Source organism: Sebastes umbrosus, chromosome 12, assembly GCF_015220745.1.
Source record: "Sebastes umbrosus isolate fSebUmb1 chromosome 12, fSebUmb1.pri, whole genome shotgun sequence".
Lineage (NCBI taxonomy): Eukaryota > Metazoa > Chordata > Actinopteri > Perciformes > Sebastidae > Sebastes > Sebastes umbrosus.
The window spans coordinates 24,040,069-24,059,931 of NC_051280.1; the positions used below are offsets into that span (position 1 = coordinate 24,040,069).

General features: G+C 39.5%; 2 protein-coding genes across 4 annotated transcripts; both read right to left on the reverse strand.

Annotated features, from left to right (window-relative positions):
- Positions 1-932: 932 nt before the first annotated feature.
- Positions 933-7,677, reverse strand: LOC119498072 (classical arabinogalactan protein 7-like). The gene is made up of 4 exons (XM_037786557.1): positions 7,381-7,677; positions 2,764-2,850; positions 2,365-2,441; positions 933-2,166 (listed from the first exon to the last, which is right to left on the reverse strand). The coding sequence occupies exons 1-4, from the start codon at positions 7,583-7,585 to the stop codon at positions 2,104-2,106; spliced, it is 432 nt and encodes a 143-aa protein (XP_037642485.1). The 5' UTR covers positions 7,586-7,677; the 3' UTR covers positions 933-2,103.
- ccdc39 (coiled-coil domain containing 39) lies at positions 996-19,430 on the reverse strand. 3 transcript variants are annotated; one of them, XM_037786509.1, is made up of 21 exons: positions 19,176-19,428; positions 18,013-18,132; positions 17,135-17,281; positions 16,888-17,046; positions 16,678-16,770; positions 16,438-16,566; positions 16,095-16,286; positions 15,600-15,703; positions 15,373-15,499; positions 14,697-14,891; positions 14,396-14,560; positions 14,158-14,295; positions 12,584-12,792; positions 12,294-12,417; positions 12,036-12,195; positions 11,778-11,884; positions 10,107-10,247; positions 9,792-9,971; positions 8,968-9,056; positions 8,554-8,697; positions 996-1,044 (listed from the first exon to the last, which is right to left on the reverse strand). In XM_037786509.1, exons 1-21 carry the CDS (start codon positions 19,272-19,274, stop codon positions 1,011-1,013), a joined length of 2,856 nt encoding a protein of 951 aa, XP_037642437.1. In that variant the 5' UTR covers positions 19,275-19,428; the 3' UTR covers positions 996-1,010. The 3 variants fall into 3 exon arrangements, with proteins under 3 accessions (XP_037642437.1, XP_037642438.1, XP_037642439.1); XM_037786510.1 differs by lacking the exon at positions 996-1,044 and having other exon boundaries at positions 8,340-8,697; positions 19,176-19,427; XM_037786511.1 differs by lacking the exons at positions 996-1,044; positions 8,554-8,697; positions 8,968-9,056; positions 9,792-9,971; positions 10,107-10,247 and adding an exon at positions 11,222-11,660 and having other exon boundaries at positions 19,176-19,430.
- Between the last annotated feature and the right edge of the window lie 433 nt (positions 19,431-19,863).

A 19,863-nucleotide genomic window follows, 5' to 3' on the forward strand; every position in this document is an offset into this window, starting at 1 on the left:
CTCATTCATTCATACGTCATTAATACATGTTCTGCAAATTGCTGCCACTCCCGCCACTAAAACAGGTTTTATTCTCACTAGTGCATATAGTTTTCAGCGACGTACATGAAACCTGCCTTGGCGGACGTCTGCGCTCTCCGAGTGCACTTCTAGTTTTCAGAATATAACCTCTGTGTCAAACAAATGTTTATGATACCTACATGTTTGGCGTGATGACATTTAGTAGTCTCATTTAGCAACTTGTTAGCAACCGCCTTTTTTAAGACACATAAAAGCTTCAAAATTCCCGAGTGGGATATTTACTGACGTATTTTATAACGTAGAACAAAACGTTAAAATCTCTTAAGCTTGTTTTAACCACAGACCTTATTTCAGGCATCTAACTAAAAACCCATTGACTTCCAGACGAAGGAACTGGAAGTGCTCAAATGCTAACTCATTTCTGGGTTTTAGGACTCATTCCTGTAGCACTCTATTGCTCCTTTAATACAAAAAATAATCATTAGCCTGGTTCAACACCTCTGAATCGCTGCCCACATCAGATTTGTGAAGCAATTCAAGTAGTGAAGTGAAACAAAACGACAATTCAGTCTGATTATGAGGCTACTACTGATTTATTTCTTCAATGCATTTCTATTGAACTTTACAACAACTCAGTGAACATATGTCTTTGGCGATTAAACGGTGATTTAATATATCAATACTGGAAAAACAGAATCTATATTTCTATGCATTTCTGATTGACTGCAAAGTATTAGATTTATATTTGAAATGTGTTTTTTGATGACGAACACAAAACAGTTAATAGTGCGAAATTTAACAACTGGGACACACATACATTTATGCATTAGTTAATGCATGAATTAAAAACAATATTATATATATATATATATATTAACATATCATCATGTGATGAGACAGTGATTCTGTGCAACTATAACTAACTACATAAAGAACAATAGAAATCTTGTTCTTTATCCACATCAGTAAATAAAGTATGATAATAAAGATTACAGGTTCTTTAACATTCTGCTGCTGCTGCTGGTTTAGTCATGCTGGGCTGGAACTCATTCATTCATATGTCATTATGTTCTGCAAATTGCTGCCACTCCCGCCATAAAAAAAAAACTGGTTTTATTCTCACTAATGCCTCTAGTTTGTCAGTTCTGTCACAGTTTGCATTAATTGCATAATGACAATGTTTGTCTGTCGCCTTTCAATGAAACACGTCAGTTCATCCTGTTCAGAACATGTTTGTAACTGAACAGGAACCTTGTTGTTGTGTTGTTTTCTTCATGCCATGAGACTGACACTGAATGTGAGCAGAAGGAGATCCAGAGTTATTGACTCTCAATCATTTGAAAGAAAGACAAAGTTGACTTAAAGGACCAATATGTAATATAATAATAAATCATAATGTGATCATGATATGTCATCAGAGATTAAGGAAACATGCTGAATTGAAATACTGGCTTCTCTGAGAACAGTGCTAAAGCCAGTATGTTCTCCTTTGAAATTCCCATTCCGGTCCGTACACCACCCATTTCAACACCCCGTTGCCACATATGAAAAACAAACTGGCACGCAAACACAGCTATTGCTCCTTTAATACAAAAAAAGAATCATTGGCCTGGTTCAACACCTCTGAATCGCTGCCCACATCAGATTTGTGAAGCAATTCAAGTCGTGGAGTTAAACAAAACGACAATTCAGTCTGATTATGAGGCTATTACTGATTTATTTCTTCAATGCACTTCTATTGAACTTTACAACAACTCAGTGACCATATGTCTTTGGTGATTAAAAGGGGATTTAATATATCATTACTGGAAATATAGAATATATATTTCCATGCATTTCTGATTGACTGCAAAGTATTAGATTTATATTTGAAATTTATTTTTTCTAAGATGAACACAAAACAGTTAAAAGTGCGAAATTTAAGAACTGGGAAACATATGTTTACATTCATGCATTAGTTAATGCATGAATTAAAAAATATAAATACACACCTTAAAAAAAACTCTCCTTATTCTCATAGTGTTATAGAGGATATTATACATTTTTTGGTAAAATCTAGCCAAACACTTGTGGGTTGAGGTTTCAGACTCTGGTGACGTTCTTTACTGTTAGAGTGAAGTTCAGATTAGGATAGAGGTTGTGGAGCTGAAAGACACATTTTAAACCCATCATATTCAGATCCTTGTCCCACTACAGTGTGTTATCACATTGTGTTCTGTACAGATTATATCAGATAGCACTGTCAATACTGAGTTGATTATTATAAATGGTTTTATCATAGAGATGACAGACAGAATTGGACATGGATGTAGATTTGTGAAGACAGTGAACAAGGTTAATTACCTCTTGCAGGATTAGATCTATGGTTGTTTCATTTAGCTCAAGATCAGACTGAACAGATGCCAGGAGGATCGCCACAACTGTGGGACATATAAAAGGAAATTCTTTAAAATCACATTGCAGCATGGTAATAAAATGTACCCGAATTCCCAATTATGTAGGATATTACTACTGACATTCATGTAATATTACATCACAACGGCGTGTTTATTTGCATATAGAGCGGGGAAGTGAGATCCGATCACAAGTGGTCACTGGAGACGCATGTGTAGACGCATTCTAACGCCAAGTGTGAACAGTCCACTTGTGATCCGATCACTCAGGACACATGTTAATGCCAGGTCTGAACAGGGCCTTAGACATCAAGTTGAATCATATTGTGCAATCTTAAAATGCACTTACCATCGTCCCCTGAGGCAGATACTGACCCGACTGATGTTGACTGGATTGTCGTTGATCTTGTCCCCAGGCTAGATGGGGGAAAGATCGCTGGGGAAACATTAAAAGAAATTAGACTACATTTTAAATCTTTTCACTAAAAACTGCAGCTCAATGTAATTTACAGAATACACATTTAAAAGGTTCTCCTTTACGTCTCCCAATGATTTCAGCCAGTTTACTCACTTGTTGTTGTTGGTGGTAGTAATGTTGGTGGTGGTGTTGTTGGTAGTGCTATTGGTGGTGGTGGTATTATTGGTGGTGGTGCTGTTGTTGTTGGTGGTGTTGTGCTCTGTGCAGCACATGAGGCCAAACACCCAGCAAACAGGATCAGCAGCAGCATGTTAAAGCTTTATTCCAAAAAGGGAGTGAAATCTATAGAGGAGAAGTGTTCCCTCTGCTTCCACAGAGTCTCTGGCTGCTTTTGTTCCGTAACAGGAACTGATACCCTTACGCAGAGGGTGTGGCAATAAAGATAAACAACAATAGGAGTTCCTCCCAGAACAATTATCTTTGCTGGAGCGTCTCAAGCTGGTAATAATAGCTAAAAGAATACGTGTACTGTTCAATGAAATATGAGAAGGAAGTTCACTGAAATTAAAAAAGTCTGCCAAGCAGGTGATTTCTAAGGTTGTGATTTGCTTCATCATCCAGCATTGGGGATTGTTTTTGGTTTGCTTCTTCTAAAAAGCAAATATTTCCCACCCTGTAAATTATCCAAAGAAAACATTAAGAGTGTTTTTTTTTGCTATGAAATTAAGTATTAATTTACCTTAAAACAACCAAAAACTAAGAGTGGCAGCATATTCTGATGTATGCAAACAATAGCGCATGAGATTTTTTTTTTTTTAACTTTTTATTGAGATGTCTTTGAGTTACATTTTTAAGACACAAACAAAGAGCATAAAAACAAAATCAGAAAAGAAAAAACAAGAGAAAAAAGTTTGTTTAGATATTTGTCAAACTAAAGTCTGTCTATCAACACATCGTGGGCACATCCAGTCAGGCAATTAAAATATGATTTAATATATAATTACTGGAAATACAGAATCTATATTTCTATGCATTTCTGATTGACTGCAAAGTATTAGATTTATATTTTAAATTTATTTTTTCTAAGATGGACACAAAACAGTTAATTGTGTGAAATTTAACTGGGAAACCTATCTTTACATTTATGCATTAGTTAATGCATGAATTAAAAAAAAGTATATATATACACATTAAAAAACTCTCCTTATTCACAAAGTGTTATAGAGGATATTCATTTTTTTTTAGTGAAATCTAGCCAAACACTTGTGGGTTGAGGTTTCAGACTCTGGTGACCAGTGGCAGCTGGTGACTCACCCCACAGCGTCATGTTATTTTATTAAGTCATTTCTCATATTTTCATATTTTGCACTTGCACATTTATTTATGTATAGGCTCAGTGCTGCTTGATATATGTGCTCTCAGGTTCCTAAATTTATCATATGGGGGGAATTTAGTTTGACAAGTGTTATATAAATTATTATTATTATTATTATTACTACACTAGTACTACGTTACTTATCTCTACTTTCTTAAGTAAACCCAAAAACTAAGCAGTAAAACAATGGCTTATGAGAAAAAAAATCACTGCAGCTTCAGGGTGGGAATAAACCTTGTGTGTGTAATGTGTCACAAGAAGTCAGTCTGTAAACTGGCAGGCAGGCTTCTAGTGACGCGCGACAGACTGCTGCACCGGCTCCTTCAGGGCTGCTACCACAAGTTAACTGCTGCGTTAGTTGACACTAGTAGCTAGCTACAGCTCAATAAACAGGCCTAAATAAAAATGATTTGTTTTGTTATGTGTTTGAAAAGTAGATCACAATTTACACGTTATAATTCATTTCCTGATTAGCTGCTGTCTGATAGTTTACTACCAGTTCATAAAGTACATACAGCGGTAGAGACTGAAGATGACATTTGGACATCCTCATTGGACCAACCCACTGTCAATCATGTACTCTGCTGGTTGTTGAGCAGCTAAGGGAGGTTAACCTCCCTCGGAGCGTCATTTTGCGTATCTTACAGACAAGCGTGAAAAAAATGAAATGCATTGAGTTGATAGAACATGTCCCGCCCCAAGGGAGGACAGAGGGTGCTCGACCCCCACGATGCTCACAACCACTTCACACACACAGGCTGCCCTTTCCCCTCTGACCTGCAGGGTCGCTGTTGAGGCATTTTAATTAGGATTTAAATAATGGATTTTTTTTCCAAAGAAGAGAGAAAAAATATTTCATAAATGATACTGAGATTTGATAATGGTTTATTTCAACCAATTACTCTCTAGCTCCCTCTTGCCTCTACGATACGATACGATACGATACGATACGATACGATACGATACGATACGATACGATACGATACGATACGATACAACTTTATTGTCAGTTTGCACTGAAATTCATTTTGCATCCCGAAATCGCTCAATCAGACGAGGAACCTCTATGGATGAGCCTTCACTGTTGGTGATGGTCTTTACTGTTAGACGTAATTGCCGATCACTGGCATGCCCGAACAGGGATTCGAGCTGAAACACACATTTTAAACCCATCATATTCAAGTCATGTCCAACTACAGTGTGTTATCAGATTGTGTTCTGTACAGATTATATCAGAGAGCACTATCAATACTGAATTGATTATTATGAATGGTTTTATCATAGAGATGAAAGACAGAATTGAACATGAATGGCGATTTGAGAAGACAGAACAAGGTTAGTTACCTCGTCCAGGACTCTAGCTAAGGTGACTCCATTTATCTCATGATCGGTCTGAACAGATGCCAGGAAGATCGCCACAACTGTGGGACATATAAAAGGAAATTCTTTAAAATCACTTTGCGGCCTTCGGCACGGAGGTCCACGGTTACCGCCGTTACAATAACCTTTTATTTTGATGGGAGGAAAACGTACCAGAATTCACAATTATGTGGGACAGTGGTTCTCAAACTGTGGGAGCTCTCTGTATTGGTACGCGGAGGAATCTCTGAAATATTTTTTTATAATTAATAAGAAATAGGGCTGACCCACAACTCGTATTTTCATCGTTATCATATGAACATGCGCGATGAACACATCGCAAAAGGCTGTCTGGAACGCGATGAATAAGAAAAATCATTATATTTAGGGATGGTTAACGTAACTCGGTATTAAACTGGCCGCTGCATCTTCTCCTCTGCTGCAGACTGAGCCTCTGTGTTATTCATTTATTATCTTCATAACGTATTGGAGCAGCGTCACCCTCGGCTACGCAAGACTGAAACTAAAGCTGGCAGTAGGCTGTGTAGTCGGACTGTTTAGGTTAGTTTGTCACATATCTCACCTGTTAACTCATCAGCTGGCTGAAACCAAACAGCCCCTCTTCACTATCAGCCCTAACGTTACTGCAGCAGAGGGAGGAGGACAGAGGACAGGAGGGCAGAGGACAGGAGGACAGAGGACAGGAGGGCAGAGGACTAGAGGGCAGAGGACAGGAGGACAGGAGGACAGGAGGACAGAGGTTAGAGGACAGGAGGACAGTGGACAGAGGACAGAGGACAGGAGGACAGAGGACAGAGGACAGGAGGACAGAGGACAGAGGACAGGAGGACAGAGGGCAGGAAGGCAGAGGACATGAGGACAAAGGTCAGAGGACAGGATGACAGAGGTTAGAGGACAGGAGGACAGGAGGACAGGAGGACAGAGGACAGAGGACAGGAGGGCAGAGGACAGAGGTCAGAGGACAGGAGGACAGGAGGGCAGAGGACAGGAGGAAAGGAGGGCAGAGGACAGGAGGACAGGAGGACAGAGGACAGAGGACAGGAGGACAGAGGGCAGGAGGGCAGAGGACAGGAGGACAGAGGGCAGGAGGACAGAGGACAGGAGGACAGAGGACAGGAGGAAGGACTAATACTGACTGTCTGTGTTCTTCAGTCTTTATAAACTTCACTGTCAGGAATATGATTTATTTTATTAACATTTTAGATTTGGTTCCAGTGAGATATTAAGGAGTTTATATGGTGACTTTGCTCTTGTAAACATTTCTGTTGCTGCTCTAGAAACAACATTTAACCTAGTTATATATAAAATACAGTATATAATGGTGGTACTTGGAGAGCCAAATATTTTCTGAAATGGTACTTGGTGAAAAAAGTTTGAGAACCACTGATGTAGGATATTACTACTGACATTCATGTAATAGTACATCACAACGTCTGCTGTATTAGCCGTGTGTTTACTATGTGTTATTTGCATTCTAACGCCAGGTGTGAACAGTCCACTTGTGATCTGATCACTCAGGATGCATGTTAATGCCAGGTCTGAACAGGGCCTTAGACATCAAGTTGAATCATATTGTGCAATCTTAAAATGCACTTATGTTCGGCCAAGGCAGGTGCTGACCCGACTGATGTTGACTGGAGGCGTGTAAAGGTGGTCGCTGGGGAAACATTAAAAGAAATTAGACTACATTTTAAATCTTTTATTAAACAAACTTCAGCTCAATATAATTAACAGTTTACATATTTAAAAGGATCTCTTTCACATCTCCTAATGATTTCAGCCAGTGTACTCACTTGTTGTTGTTGGTGGTGGTGTTGTTGGTGGTGTTGTTGGTGGTGGTGGTGTTGTTGTTGGTGTTGTTGGTGGTGGTGGTGTTGTTGTTGGTGTTGTTGGTGGTGGTGGTGTTGTCGTTGGTGTTGTTGGTGGTGGTGGTGTTGTTGTTGTACTCTGTGCAGCACATGAGGCCAAACACCCAGCAAACAGGATCAGCAGCAGCATGTTAAAGCTTTATTCCAAAAAGAGAGTGAAATCTATAGAGGAGAAGTGTTCCCTCTGCTTCCACGGAGTCTCTGGCTGCTTTTGTTCCGTAATAGGAACTGATACCCTTACGCAGAGGGTGTGGCAATAAATATAAACAACAAGTGTTCCTCCCAGAACAATTATCTGTGCTGGTAGCAACAGCTAAAAGAAAACATGTACTGTTCAATGAAATTGACTTTCACTGAAACTATGAAATGAAGTTTCGATTTAGTTTAAAACAACTAAAAACTAAGTGTGGCAGCAAATTCTGATGTATGCAAACAATAGCACATGAGATATTTTTTTGATACTTTTTATTGAGATGTCTTTGAGTTACATTTTTAAGACACAAACAAAGAGCTTAAAAACAAAATCAGAAAAGAAAAAAAACGAGAAAAAAGTTTGTTTGTCTATCTACACATCGTGGGCACATCCAGTCTTTTTTTTGTGATAATCAAGTCTTCCTTTATGCAACATTAGAATTACATTAATAAATATAACAACTACAAAGTGATATGAATCAAGTCTACAAATAACACATTTAAGAATAATACCAAAATAAATACTAACAATAACAGATTTTTGAATGCATTGTAAGGCTGTCAATCAATTAAAATATTTAATTTTGTATCTGTTCAAAATGTACATTAAAGGGAGATTTGTCAAGTATTTAATACTCTCATCAACATGGGAATGGACAAATATGCCTACTTTATGCAAATGTATGTATGTATTATTAGAAATCAATTATCACAAAACAATGACAAATATTTTCCAGAAACCCTCACAGGTACTGCATTTAGCATACAAAATATGCTCAAATCATAACATAGCAAACTCAAGCCCAACAGGCAAACAACAGCTGTAAGTGTGAAATCTTGTTCTTTATCCACATCAGTAAATAAAGTATGATAATAAATCATTACGGGTTCTTTAACTTTCTGCTGCTGCTGCTCGCAGTGCTGGAACGTCTGGAAGTGGTGAGAGGAGGGGAGGTCACGGTCAGATCCAGACCCACTTCCACAGTCTTCAGCACGGGGGAGGAAAGTGCAGAGGCCCTGAGGCTGTTGCTGGCTGAGGATTCAGGAGCCCTACAGTACAGAGAGACAACAACAAGCGGCATAAGAAAGTCTCCAATCATCTGCACGATAGAATACACAGGGTGACATATTTTTACATTTTTATTCATACAGATAAAGACAAGCGAATATCTTATTCAACTGGTTATATTCCATTGACACAAGCAGTATTCAATTATTTTCCACATGCATACTTTTATGATGAGTAGTATAGTTCAAACTTATGACCATCAGACAACAACTCTGGAGAAGAGGTTTTATTAAGAATTGATCAAGTCTGACCTGAGAGAGGCAGAGCTGCGGGCAGAGCTCATCTTGGAGCTTCGATGGCTGGAAGGAGTGGAAGACGGAGATGGAAGAGACAGATTGGCCTGATAGAAAGAAAAAGAAAGTTAAGGCAAATTTGTTTTTGCAACTCCATAAACCCCATAAACCCCATAAATGACAGTAAAGAACAGCCTGTCCAACAACCATGCCGTGTCAATTGCTTCATAGACTTTAGACTTTTTTGTCCCACAAAGGGAAATTCTTTTCCACAGCACTGTACTTGTCAGACACCAATACAGACAACAGCACACAGTAACACAGTAACAGCAATACAACAGCGATAACGACAGAAACTTTGCAGACAGCAGTACACGCTCAGGCCTATTCAGCAATGCCTGTTGTTTAAGGCGGCTATGACTGCAGGTATCAAGCTTTTCCCAAAGCAAGCCCTATTGTACCTGAATGTTTTGTACCAGTGCCCAGAGGCATTGTGGTGAGGTGGTAATTGAGTGGGTGTGTGATGTCCTGTGCTATTGAGACTGCAATGTGTGCAATGGCTTTGTTGTTTAGTTCTGTGATGTTGGGTGTGGGGAGACCAATTATCCTGTCAGCAGTGTTGGTTATGTGTGTGAGTTTTGCCCGGTTAGTGACGGATAACGTGGAAAAAAAGCACAGTACAGTAGGATTGGATGAATAATGCTCTGGTACAGCAGTAGGAGGAGATGGGGGGCAACATAAAGTCCTTTAAGTTTGCAGATGACTGATAGTCTTTGGTGGCTCCTTTTTTGAATGTGTGCTGGTCAAACCTGAGTTTATTGTCCAGAGTCACTCCTTCATACCTGCAGGAAGTATGTCTCCAACACTGATCTGAGGTCAGGTTTGTCCTCCATGGCCTCATTCAGTATCTTGTCGATGCTCTTATTGAATTCTTTCAACTCCCTCAGCTTAATGTCCTTCTCCTCAAATGTCTCAGTCTTGGTGCTTTTTTCCGAGCGGATCTCTTTGGTCAGCTTAGAGCACTAGCAGACAGAGAGGACAACACAAACTTAAAATGTGATTATGGTGACTACTAATATTTGTAGTCACACACCATTCCTCCTGTATTAACTGCTCACTCCTGTGTTTAGAAAAAGTGTGACAGGTAGACATCAAACCTGCTTTGTGGCTCTGTCAACCTTCTCCTGCTGGGAAGTGACTTCTTTGCTCAGTTTGCCAATCAGTGACTGTTTGTGCTCCATCTTGTCTTTCTCCACCTCCTCTTCTTGCAGCAGACTCTCCAAGGTATCGTTCATGTCCTGCAAATGGAGAGCGACACACACACACACACACACACACACACACACACACACACACACACACACACATAAGCACGGCAAGTCACAGAGGCAGATTCTTGCCAGGTCAACTTCACTGGATGACTCAGAGCTGTTGAGTGAGTTTATTCACGACCCAATACTCTCGCAGGGACACAACTAAATAATACAACAAGCTGCTTGTAGAATACTGAAGAGGACAGTCAAGAATAAAGAGAGATAGTGCTTTAGTGCTTCATGAAAAATGGTAAATAAAAAAAATATATGAAGAGTATATATTGAAAGAAGGCAGGAAATGTTTGAGATTATTTCTTACAGTATTTAATGTGGCAAGATAGCCCATAAGAATCAAAATAATTCGGGCTGTCAAAGTTAACGCGATAACACGTTAACGCAAATTCGTTTCAACGCCATTCATTTCTTTAACGCATTAATGCAATCGATCTTTCGGAGGTTGTAGCGAGCTCAATTTTAAAGCTAGAGTGAAGATACCATATGAAACTAGAAAACCTAAGGACCAACCACGGCGTGGCCTTTTTCAAAGGGGTGAAAATGGGTTCTCTGGGTACCCACGAGTCTCCCCTTTACAGACATGCCCACTTTATGATAATCACATGCAGTTTGGGGCAACACATAGGCAAGTCAGCACACTGACACACTGACAGCTGTTGTTGCCTGTTGGGCTGCAGTTTGCCATGTTATGATTTGAGCATATTTATTATGCTAAATGCAGTACCTGTGAGGGTTTCTGGACAATATTTGTCATTGTTTTGTGTTGTTAATTGATTTCCAATAATAAATATAAACATACATTTGCATAAAGCAAGCATATTCGTCCACTCCCATGTTGAAAAGAGTATTAAATACTTGACAAATCTCCCTTTAAGGTAGATTTTGAACTGATAAAAAATGTGCGATTAATTTGCGATTAATCGACAGATTAACTATGGACCATCATGCGATTAATCACGATTAAATATTTTAATCGATTGACAGCCCTAAAAATATATTGCGCTGTTAACTGGGTTGGGTTATAATAAAATAAAAACCTTAAGATACAATAAATAAAAAGGATTTGTATTTAGTGCAGGTTTGATTTTTACTTTTTCGGTGTTAGCTTGCTTGTAAAACCTTTAGTGAAGAGGAAGTGGGAAATAGTCAACTGGGAAGTTTTTTTTTTAATTACATTACACAAAAGTAAAATTTTGAGCTTGTGATGCTGCAGTGATTTCCTGATTACATAATTGATCAATCAGGAATTTATTGGTCCTTTTCACATCACACATTTGGACATGTGTAAAAACAGGTGTCATTAATCAAATTAATTATGGGCCCATTAATGTGTCACAGCCATTCCAGTAAGACAGCATGCACAACACCAGCGCCCCGGCACACCTAAATGAAGCAGGGCTATAATTAGTGTTATCATTTACACCTGTGATTACCCTGCAATGGCTGCTGTGAGAAGGGCACATTGTATTCAGTTCGACACTGGCTATAAATAGGAATAACCTGTAAGTCCTGTTGGAGCTCCTGAACTTGTCTTTTTTTATACTTCAGCGTCTCTTCAACCGCCCTCAACTGCTCTTCCAGCTTCACTTTTTCCTGGTGCTCTGGACCTGAAACAAAATGACTAATTAACATGTGATCAATGACAGCTGCTCTATTCGTTTTAATGCCCAAAGAGGAAAAACACACATAAATCACTTCCTGCTGATGATCTCTGATAAGTGTGATTTAGTTTCATCCTGTCTACCTGGTCATACGTACTGGATTCGTTTACTTTGTTGAGGGATTTGCAAAATGCTGAGTTACTGTTGTCGAACAAGTGATTGGTGTTCTCCAGAGCTCTGTTTTCCAGCTCCATCTTGCGGATTGTAGCATCCAGATCGTCGCCCTTCAACTTGAGCTCCTCTTTCTCTTGTGCAGCCTGATGAAGAGCACACAGCAGTGATTCAAAGTGCTGGTGTTCTTCAGCTTCAACAGACTCTGTGGGTAACACGGTGGCGGTCTTTAAAGACCTCTTACCTTTGTGATGTAGTAAGCCTGCGATTTCTCCTCTTCCCCCTCAGGAGCTGCCATCGAAAGTATCACAACCTCAAAGCGTTTCTTCATTATGTCGATCTTGGACAGTTTCTCGTTCAGTTCAGCACTAACACAGAATCAATCGCTAAATATAGTGATTTTTTTTTTGTAAAAATCTCAAAATCATGCAAGTATGATATGAAATACTGAGAGCAACATTTTATCTTTTTATACAATAGTCGGTTATTCGAGCAAAGACTGCTGGAAAGTGAGATTTGGCGGGTTTTTTTTACCGGAGTTTCTGTCTCTCCTGCTCACTGATCTTGAGCTGCTGGCTGAGCATTTTCCTGTAGGCCTTGACCTCTTCCTCCCTGTCCTTTATGGCTTTCTGCAGCTCCAGCTTCCTCTTCTCCTGGGACAGCACGCTGCCCGCCTCGTTGTACAGCAGATCCCTCATACGCTTGACCCCCATCTTCATGATGTTGTGCTCCACCATGTTGTCCTGATGAGGAACAGGTGAGGTCAACACAGTGTATGGTTTTGTTCTGCATGCAGATGGTGCTCATTTCCAGATACATGAAATAATGTCAATCATTTTAAGTAAAACCCTTGAAAACATCATTAGCTGAGTGATGACGTCAGCTATTGGGTATCTGGTGTCTACAGATACAGCTGATATGGGGTTGATTGCTGAGCAGCTTGCATTGACGTCCTAATTGTGAGAATTAGAGCTGTAACTAACAATTATTGTGATTGTAAAACTATATACTAATATGTTTTTCATTATTCAGTTCATCATTAAAATGTTAATACAGAAAATACAGAAAATTAACTGACAACGATTTGGATAATTACTTGTTTAAAGGAATAATTCAACATTTATTGGCTTCCTTGTTGAGAGTTAGATGAGAAATTCAATACGACTCTCGTGTCTGTACAGTGAAGCTGAAGCCACCAGCCTGTTAGCTTAGCTTAGTCATTAGCTTAATCTGTACAATAACCAAAGTGTAAAAACAACATTTCTGGATACAGAAACATACTCTGGACCAAAGGTACGCTGCTTCCATGACTTAATGCCAAACATTTGCTGGTTCCTGCATCTCAAATGTGAGGATTTGTTTTATCCTTATCTCTTGTAAAGTGTTGGATTGTTGATTCAGGCACAAACGCCCAGGTCACACTGCCTGCGTGAGCATGTTTTTTTAAAAAACTTTTTTCATGTCTGTGACATATTCGACAAATATAGACATTGACACTGTACTGATGATTGATATCGATATTGATTGACAGCTGCCTCCGCTGAATGAACAGCCAATAGGAACGCTCTCTCTCTGAAATGACCTGAGATTTTTTAAAGCCTGAAAACAGAGCCGTGAGGAGGTGCAGAAGTCTAGTTATCGCTCAGAACACTTGAATTACAACATGCTGAAAGGTTATTATGGATTTTTGCCCAATTCTGCCTAGTGCCACTTTAATTGATGAATGAAATTAATTCTAATTATTACAGCCATATGTACTGTATCTCCATCAAAAGGATCTTAACATAAAATGGTTATTACTTATTTTGACTGACCAAAAGTCACAACAGTGTAAGCTATTCAATTTAATTATATGAAAAAGAGAAAAAAATTGTTTTCACATTTTCACAGTTGAGTTTCTGTAACCACTAAATGTTTGACATTTTTACTTGATTAATTACAAATAATTACTTCAGCAATAAGGAGAATAACCTTCCAAAGTGAGATATAACCTTGAATCAAACTTTGCGGAAAAAACCCCACTTGTGTTTGATCTCCTAAACACAATTTGAACACATTAAGTCCACCTGAAGTGATTTCATGATGATGCTATGGCATCAGGTAGTTACCTGCTTCGTGAGCCTGAGTCTCTTCAGCTCCTTTTCATTGGTGTTACAGAGTAACAGAGTGTCTTCCACCTTGTCAGTCAGATCTGTCTTTAGAGCCTTTGACTTCTCCATCTCTTTCCTTAAGTAGCGAATATCATCCTGTCAGAAACAACGACATGAGTGAGATGGAATTATTTCACTGGTTGAGTGTGTGAAAAATACAGAATAGTGCATTAAGGTAACAAACAATCAGACTGACCTCAGAGTCTTTGAGCGCGTTGGTAAGCATGTTGGCCGTCTCCTTCTTCTCCTCCAGAGCTTTCGTCAGCTCAGCCAACTTTATGTCTACCATTTGTTTTTCATCTGACTTAATGTTGCCTTGCAGCCGTGCCAGCCTTCTATCCAGGCCTATCATCTCGGTGTCCTACGCAATGCAGGAAAATGAAAGGAAAATCTGAATGAATGTATTGGTATTGCAGATTCTAGCACCAGACTAGGGAAAGCGGTGTAGTGTGAGTGCAGAAGGTCACATTTGTGTGTGTGTTTTTTGGTTAGCGTGCCTGTTCAGTCGCAATTATCTGTTGTCTTGCTAATTCCTGCTCCAGTTTTCTGAGCTGGCTTTTCAAGCTGCTGATGGTGGATTTGTTCCTCGAAACCTGGCCAATAGAGTTCTTCTCGTTTGTCTTGAGGGCCTTCAAACGCTCTTTACGACAAAAAAGCTCCTCCCTGCAGTCTCGCAGCTCGACATCCAACTCCTATAGCAAAGCACAGGCAGAAACCGGGTTACACAGTAGTACAAAGCTATATCATTTTGAGCACAATAAAAAATGGCCTTGTCATGTATATGTAACACAGATTCCTAAAACACATTTTTATTAGTGCAGTGTGGGGGCACAGTGAAAGTGGGTGTCCTCTAAATTCAGATTTAGTTTCAGAGTTAGTTTAATTAGTAGATAATGTGTTTGCATCTTTACAGCAAAGAGAACTGTTTTTTACTGTCTCATTTTTGATTGATGGTCAGTTCTAGTGTTTTTTTAGGAAAATACTAGGTGTTAATCATAATAAAAATAAATGATATATTTGGTAACACTTTATATAACCATTTTTATAACCATCATTAATAAATTATAAATTGATAGTTAATTAAACTTCAGTTATTTTGCTGTTAACAAACAAGCAAAATAAGAGCAAGAAAATGGATGGATGGATGGATGGATGGATGGTCAGGCTGCTTACCTTGATCGCGTTTTCCTCGTCCTTGAGGAGCCGGTCCATCTGTGCAGCTTTCTCCTCCTCACTAAGTGCGGTCACCACTTGCAGCTTCTCTTCCAGTGCAACATTGTAGGCCCTGGCCTTCTTGAGTCTACAACAGACACACACACACACATGTACAGACAGAGCTTTCGTAATAAAGCTAGAGTGGTCATTTTTGCAACAGGCACGTGTTGTGAAATTCCACTGACTTGTCATTGTTATCCTGGATGTCTTCCTTCATTCTGGATATGTGGGATGTCATAGACTCCACGTCGGAGGTTGATTTGTCCAGTGTGCCTTTGCAAGCATCCAGCTGCAAGACACATGAGAATCAATTCCCTCACTCTTATAATGGTACAATTGGAACACTCTTTGAGCACACATTGAGCTGTGCCCACAACTGAAAGTATTTTGACAGTGAAGCTGTAGGAAATCTGTTGTAAGCTACAATATATTTGAGTGGAAGCATACAGTTTGACTAGAAGCAGAGCTAATCCAAGCGGAAGCAGAGGCTATTTGAGTGTGAGGACAGCGTTTTGAGGGAAAGCATTACAAAATGTGAAATCAATAAGTCGTGCGCTCAAATTGAAAGACCAGGCTCTTGAATAAAGATAGGAAGAAAGCTCCATAACTTTGGTCACCAGAAAATACTTTCAGTTGTGGGCATAAAAAGTTTGGTATTTCAAAAGCTTTGAGAAGCTGACCTCGTCCTTCAGCCTGCTGCAGTTATTCTCCTGCTCTTTCAAATCCTGCCGCAGCTTTACAGCCTGTCGGTTGGCCGTCGTTATCTTCCTCTCAGTTTCCTTGTTGTTGTTCATCTGAGTATCCAGCAAGTGCTTCCTCTCTGTGATGGTGCCCTTCCTCTCCCTGATGTCCTGGTTGGCTTGGGCAAGTAGCTGGATGTATGAAGGAACAAGACAGGAACACTTTTTACTGAGTGTACTGTTCAGCGTGCGTTCACATTCTCTTGGTTTTATTGTTCAGAGGTTTATATGCTTTGAGTCAGCACGTCTTTTATCGACAGAAGTGCAAGGTCCCAGACTTTACCAGAGCTGTCTGCTGCATCTCTGTGTCTCGTTGCTTCATCTGCTTAATGGTGTTTTCCCATTGGTGGATGAGCTGCTGTGTCTCCAGTTGGGCCTGCTGCAAATTTTCTGTAGTTGTATCCAAAGCAATCTGTTCGGAAAGCAGAAGAAAAAGTGTATTCTCGTACAGAGTGACAGTCTGTGGCTTAAAGATTTTCAACCATATGAACAGTGAGATTGTAGAGCGCTTTCTTAACAGTACCTGTGCGGATATAGTCTCAGTCAATTCTTTGTCAAGTGCTTTGTGCTTTTCACTGGCCTCCACTGTCTTCTTCTCTATAGCCAGAGTGAGAGACTATATTGGGAGAGATTACTGTTAGCTCAGGATGAGTCTGAGTTGTAAAGCAGTTTATTTAGTTGGAAACAGAATAGGTGTACAGCCTGTTATTTAATACAGCTCTTCTCTCCTCACCTTGATCCTCTGCTCATCTTGCTGGGAGTACTTGATGATGGCCATTGTGTCCGCATCTTTGCGTGCCGATTCCTCTAAAAAGGCCTTCATGGTCTGCTGGTCCCAGTCCGTCTGGTTCCTAAACTCCTCCAGCTTCTGTTTGGCCTTGAAGATATGATTCTGAGGATACCGACAAAGGTTAAATAGCACATTTTTGGCACCAAGAGCTGTAGTTTTTTCTGTGTTATATGTTGTGAATGGTATAGACCTCTTGAATGTTCCTCCTTTCTGCTAAAGCTCTATGGTCATTCTCCTTCCTAGCAATTTCCTGTGTCAGGCGACCCGTCTCCCTTTCTGCGAGGGCGGTGAGGTGTTTCTCCAACTCTTCTTCTCTTTCCTTTGCCTTGCACAGAGCCTGCGTGCAAAAGGAGAAATTAACGATACACACCCTGACACTATGGCTATAACCCGATTACCAGAAGAGACACACACACCTGTCTGACACACAATAAATATACATACAACGTATTCTGATTAGGGCTGTCAATCGATTAAAATATTTAATCATGATTACTTGCATGGTTGTCAATGATTAATCGCGATTAATCGCAAATGAATTGCACATTGTTTTTATCTGTTCAAAATGCACCTTAAAATGAAAGTGTTTAATACTCTTATCAACATGGGAGGGGACAAATATGCTTTCTTTATGCAAATGTATGTACAGTATATATTTATTATTCGGAATCAATTAACAACACAACACAAAACAATGACAAATATTGTGTAACATGGCAAACTGCAGCCCAACAGGCAACAACAGCTGTCAGTGTGTCAGTGTGCTGACTTGACTATGACTTGACCCAAACTGCATGTGATTATCATAAAGTGGTCATGTCTGTAAAGAGGAGACTCGTGGGTACTCCATAAAAACCCATTTTCATTCACATATCTTGAGGTCAGAGGTCAAGGGACCCCTTTGAAAATGGCCATGATTCTTCAGCTATAGCTTTAAAACTGAGCCTGCTGCAACCTCAGAAAGATTGACTTTCGTTAATGCGTTAAACAAATTAGTAGTTAAAACGAATTTGTGTTAATGCATTATCACCGTGTTTACTTTGACAGCCCTAATTCTGATATACTCACCTCAGTATTTTCCAGCTCTTGTTTAGCATTTTTGAGGAATTCGGTCATTAGCTGCTTTTGATCCTTGTTTCTCTCACACTTGTTTTCCAGTCGCGCCAACTCCGTCTCTTTTCTACAAATCTGTTGTTGAGGAAGACATCAGATTAAAAGCATAGCATACTGTATATGACATACAGTCAGCAGGTTTGTTTTTGTGAGCTGTCTTGCATGGTTTTGCCCGTCACTACATGCAGTTACAAACATTTGTCTTGTGACACATGAACAGATTCACCGCTTACCTGCAGCACTTTGTCAGTTGCCCCTTGTGTGTTGACGTAAAACTCTACATCTTGTGAAACCCAGGTATTAGAGCCATGCGGTCTAGATGCTTACAATGTAGTTATTACAATATGGTTTCATTGTAGAGCATTATATAATACTAAGAGATTTTGATAGTGTGCCACATGACTTGGAATCTATAAATTCCATTATTTTTTGAAGTAAAAAAAAAAAGAGTTCAAAAGTATGTATACAAACCGATAAACATTTGTATTAAAGGAATCACTAATTTTCTCCCATTTAAAAAGCTTTTATCTGCCATGTTTCAGCGTTAATTCTGAGTCCATTTCTTAACAATGTTGCATGATGTTTAATTTATAAGAAGAAGAAAAAATGTTGGTATGGGAACCTTTTCCCTCATTTATTAAGCTCACATTAACCATGAGGTCACACACAAAAATATCTATGATTTTTTTTATTTGAGGGTGTCCCCAGCAAAAAGGGTAATCATTTATTTTCACTAGTTACTTTTGGACAGGCCCAAAACAGGTGATAGTGGTTGGCTACCTGGGAGCCACAGTTCCTCCAGCAGCTGGAAGAGCCTGAATGAGGAGACTTCTGAGCAGGTGTAATAAAAAATCTACTAACAGTCTTCCAGCCAAACGCTGTCCATAAGGTTGAGCTCGATATCTTCCATTGAAATTCACAATATTGTAACCAAACTTCTTCAGGAATGCAGCTATTAGTTTCATGTTCCCATTTTTGTTTCATGTAGGTGGTGCTTGCTACGACCACATTCATTTAACAGGCATACACATACACAGCACTATCACTTACTCCGTTCCCATCATTAAAATAAACAATTACATTATTAATGTCAGCAATAATAATGATTCTTCACTCACCTCTTCTATCAGAGCCTTGTTTCCAGCGTTAGGTTCAGGGATAGCAAAGCGCTCATCCCAGGTCATCTCCGATAAAAGCGTATCAATAATACTCGCCATGTTCCTGCACTGTTTCACTATAAGCCTCTACAAAGTTATAAAAGATGAATTTAAAGTGATTATTGATTTTAATCTAATGCTGCTGCTGTTGGTTGTTTCTCTGTCTCCTCTTTGCTGTTGCTAAGTGCTGTCTGTTGTCAGTCGCCCCTAGCAACCGCACGTTGCCATGCTGTCACCACAAGGAGGCAGCGCGAGGCTAGAAAGAAAGATGCAAAGACGTCACCTCAACGTGAAAGATGTTGATCTACACACAACACAGGTAATACTCAGAGGTAACTCCAAACGTATTACACCAGGGGTCTGAAACCTGCTGCTCCGGAGCCAAATGCAGCTCTTTAGCTCCTCTCCGTGGCTCCCTGTGGATTTTTACAAATGGAAATGAATAACTGTTTTTTGTTTACATTTTCATTTTTATTTATCATTGTTGTAGGTCTATGGTACGAGGGCCACATTGAGGGAAAAAATAAATCTGAGATTTTGAGAATAAAGTCATAATATTACGAGAATAAAGTCAAAATATTATAAAGTAGTAATTTAACGTGCTATTTTCTTTTTTTCTCATAGAGTTATGACTTTATTCTCTTAATAT

Excerpts from the sequence above, each read along its gene's own strand:
- LOC119498072 (XM_037786557.1), bottom strand. The coding sequence starts at position 7,585 with ATGCTGCTGCTGATCCTGTTTGCTGGGTGTTTGGCCTCATGTGCTGCA. Across the intron at positions 2,851-7,380 it reads ACCACCACCAACAACAACAA|CGATCTTTCCCCCATCTAGC; the intron begins GTGAGTACACTG and ends ATGTTTCCCCAG. Across the intron at positions 2,442-2,763 it reads ATCTGCCTCAGGGGACGATG|TTGTGGCGATCCTCCTGGCA; the intron begins GTAAGTGCATTT and ends TATGTCCCACAG.
- ccdc39 (XM_037786509.1), bottom strand. The coding sequence starts at position 19,274 with ATGGCGAGTATTATTGATACGCTTTTATCGGAGATGACCTGGGATGAG. Across the intron at positions 14,892-15,372 it reads ACGAGGAAAACGCGATCAAG|GAGTTGGATGTCGAGCTGCG; the intron begins GTAAGCAGCCTG and ends GCTTTGCTATAG. Across the intron at positions 14,561-14,696 it reads AGATAATTGCGACTGAACAG|GACACCGAGATGATAGGCCT; the intron begins GCACGCTAACCA and ends TGCATTGCGTAG.